At 32.1% G+C, this 3,080-nt stretch overlaps 1 protein-coding gene across 1 annotated transcript; it reads right to left on the bottom strand.

The window, feature by feature from the left end:
• Positions 1 to 2,028: 2,028 nt before the first annotated feature.
• LOC149139157 (toll/interleukin-1 receptor-like protein) lies at positions 2,029 to 2,724 on the bottom strand. Its single transcript, XM_089450614.1, has 2 exons — positions 2,189 to 2,724; positions 2,029 to 2,104 (listed from the first exon to the last, which is right to left on the bottom strand). Exons 1-2 carry the CDS (start codon positions 2,722 to 2,724, stop codon positions 2,029 to 2,031), a joined length of 612 nt encoding a protein of 203 aa, XP_089306740.1.
• Between the last annotated feature and the right edge of the window lie 356 nt (positions 2,725 to 3,080).

The raw sequence follows: 3,080 nt of genomic DNA, 5'->3' as shown, positions 1-3,080 counted from the left end.
AATTTTGGGGGTTTTAGTATAAATAATATTATACCGAATATGAACTTTTAGATTAATAAACTCAACTTATTGATATTATAAAGCTAAGGAAATAATAAACCTAAAATTTAATACTAAAAACCCTAGGGAATAATACTATAAATGTGAAGATAAATACTATAAATCCTAAAATAAACGTGGTTTACCATGGTTGATTTTCATATTGAAAATATTTTTGTCACAATGCCAAGTGCTACTGTGATTAATACAATGTGACATTGGACCATGGTTGACCATGAGTATAAACCCAAGAGATTTATATTAAGATACTTAAGGTTTATGTACCTAGGGTTTATAATATTAATCCCTTGGATTTAATATTATTCCGTTGGGTTTATATTCCTTAGGGTTTATTGTATTAATCCCTTGTGTTTATTATTCCTTTGTGTTTTTAATATCAATCGGTGTTTATTAATATAAGGGTTCATATTCCTAGAGTGTAATCTAAGTGTTCATATTTCTAAGGTTTATAATATTATTCCCTTAGTTTTATAATATCAATTTGTTGGGTTTATTAATCTAAGGGTTCATATCTATAAAGTATAATATTATTCATACTAAAAATAAGTTTAATAACTTAAAAATATGTAAGCTTATATATATATATATATATATATATATATATATATATATATATATATTATTTTGTATAATTCGCAGTTATGAGATTTTCAATTAATTTAAAGATTTTTTGTCAGAAATATTTTTTTAACAATTATATGTTTTAGAATTTTTAACTTATTCCCTTAGTTTTATAATATCAATTTGTTGAGTTTATTAATCTAAGGGTTCATATTTATAAAGTATAATATTATTCATACTAAAAATAAGTTTAATAACTTAAAAATATGTAAGCTTATATATATATATATATATATATATATATATATATATATATATATATATATATATATATATAATTTTGTATAATTAGCAGTTATGAGATTTTCAATTAATTTAAAGATTTTTTGTCAGAAATATTTTTTTAAAAATTATATGTTTTAGAATTTTTAACTTATTTAAAATCTATTTTTAAATATATAAATAAATTTATCATCTTGAAATTTTTCTTTAAATTAATTATTTTTATTTAATATTAAAATATATTTTTAATAAAAAAAATATTAAATAACTATTAAAACTTAATTAAATTTCACTTAATAATAAATTACTTTCGCACCATATATCAAATTTCTCACCATCTAATCAAATTTTACACAATTTTATGAAAAGTAAATTAATTTTTCATACAATATTCAAATACATATTTAATAACAACATTTCATTATTAAACAAATAATTATCTTATCCAATATTAAAATTAACCCTTACCTAAACTCAAATTAAATGAAAATTTAATAATTAAACAAATAATTATCTTATCCCATATTAAAATTAACTTTTAACTAAACTCAAATTAAATGAAAAATAAAATAAAATAGAATATTTTCCTGTTCACCGCATTCCAAAAGAATAATCTATAATACCGTCCAAAAGAATAAAAAGAATAATCTAAATGGACAAATAATTTGCAATTATTTTTCTCTCAGGTACGGTCCAAAAGAAAACGATGATCCGAGGAACTCAGAGTCCGGTAACTAGTCACGGTACATGGAAAGAATAAAATACAACCCGCCCATAGAAATAGAAATTGTCACAGAGAATCCACACAACCCGCCAATAGAAATAGAAATTGTCACAAAGCATCCCTAACTATCAGACCAAATAATTTACAAATACATTGAGCCATCAGCATCGATTACACATTTAGTAAACGACAGAAGTTTTGAAGTTCCGGAAGCATCTTACACTCTTGTCTGTGCCCTAAACGACTAGAGCAGAGCCCTGATAAACAAGCATTCATGATGCAGGTCTGTAAATTTACAAACACAAAACAAACAAGCTTAGAAGATCTCCAAAACCCCGTGGAGATTTATTTGGAAGACGATCTTCTTTCACTGGATGCCGTCGTGGAGCAGTACTGGTTAATCAAAGGCGAGCGGTCCGTCTGTTACAAAGTTTACCCACGTCTTCAACCACTCGCTTCACCAGCGCTGCCTCGTATCTGTAGAGAATTTGAAAATACTAAAGGTTTAATAGTGGGGTTAAGCAGAAACATAAGCATATAAATAAGAACAGAGTCACCCACCCATTTGTGTTTTCCTGGAGCGACCACCCAGCGAGACGAGAGATTTTATAGAGAGCAGCCTTCCATTCATCCATTTCTTGTGCGCTGTATTTCCCACTCCTCGCATGCTCTTCGAATGCTTCAGCAAATGGGCTGTCATGGGATTGATCCGGGTGCCGAACTTGAGAAGGTGTCACATTGTAAAACAGAGGGACGACAATGGCCGATCCCTTTTTCCTCCCCTTCTCTATAAGAGAAACTTCTCTGAGGCACCATGCAGATTGTGCGTAATTGATGGAGAATATGGGGATCAGAATGCGACTTACCTCGATTACGTGTTGTAGGCCTGCAGAGATATCCTCTCCCCTCTGGAGATGGTGGGTGTCAAGGAATACGTGGAAACCTGCGCCGGTGAGGGCGTGGTACAGATGATCCACAAACCCTTTCCTCACGTCGAGTCCTCGGAAGCTCAGAAATACGTCGTATCTGTTATATCTATTCGCCTCTCTCCCACCATTGCCATTAGAGCAGCAAAGCAGGCGATGTATTGCCGCCATTGCAATCGATATTGAAGCAGAAAAGGTGGTGGTGGCGGAGGAAAACATGCTCTCCACGGAAAGGGCAATTTCGGATTCATAAAGGGAAAGGAAAGGTCAATCCCCTAGCTTAACGACTACTCAATCGCCATGGTGGGGATGACGAGGGAAAGTACGGAACTCAAACAGGAAGATACCCTCCGTGTAACACCGTCACCATGACGACTAAGGAATTCTCAGTACCACCTGGGCAGAATTTCTCAACTCAATGGTCCTTGTCTCCACAGGTGAGCAAAACGTGAGGGATCACCGGGACTTTATCGCTGCTGATGTCCCCCCCATGACCATTGGGGTTGTGCCATGTGGAAGGAAGCAAT

Source organism: Pinus tabuliformis, chromosome X (assembly GCF_031772625.1).
Source record: "Pinus tabuliformis cultivar Carrire ecotype Pingquan chromosome X, CPIR1, whole genome shotgun sequence".
NCBI lineage: Eukaryota > Viridiplantae > Streptophyta > Pinopsida > Pinales > Pinaceae > Pinus > Pinus tabuliformis.
This window is presented reverse-complemented; position numbering and strand designations above follow the sequence as displayed.

Coding starts and splice junctions, on each gene's coding strand:
- LOC149139157 (XM_089450614.1), bottom strand. CDS start 2,724: ATGGCGGCAATACATCGCCTGCTTTGCTGCTCTAATGGCAATGGTGGG. Junction 2,105..2,188: donor CTCCAGGAAAACACAAATGG/GTGGGTGACTCT, acceptor AATTCTCTACAG/ATACGAGGCAGCGCTGGTGA.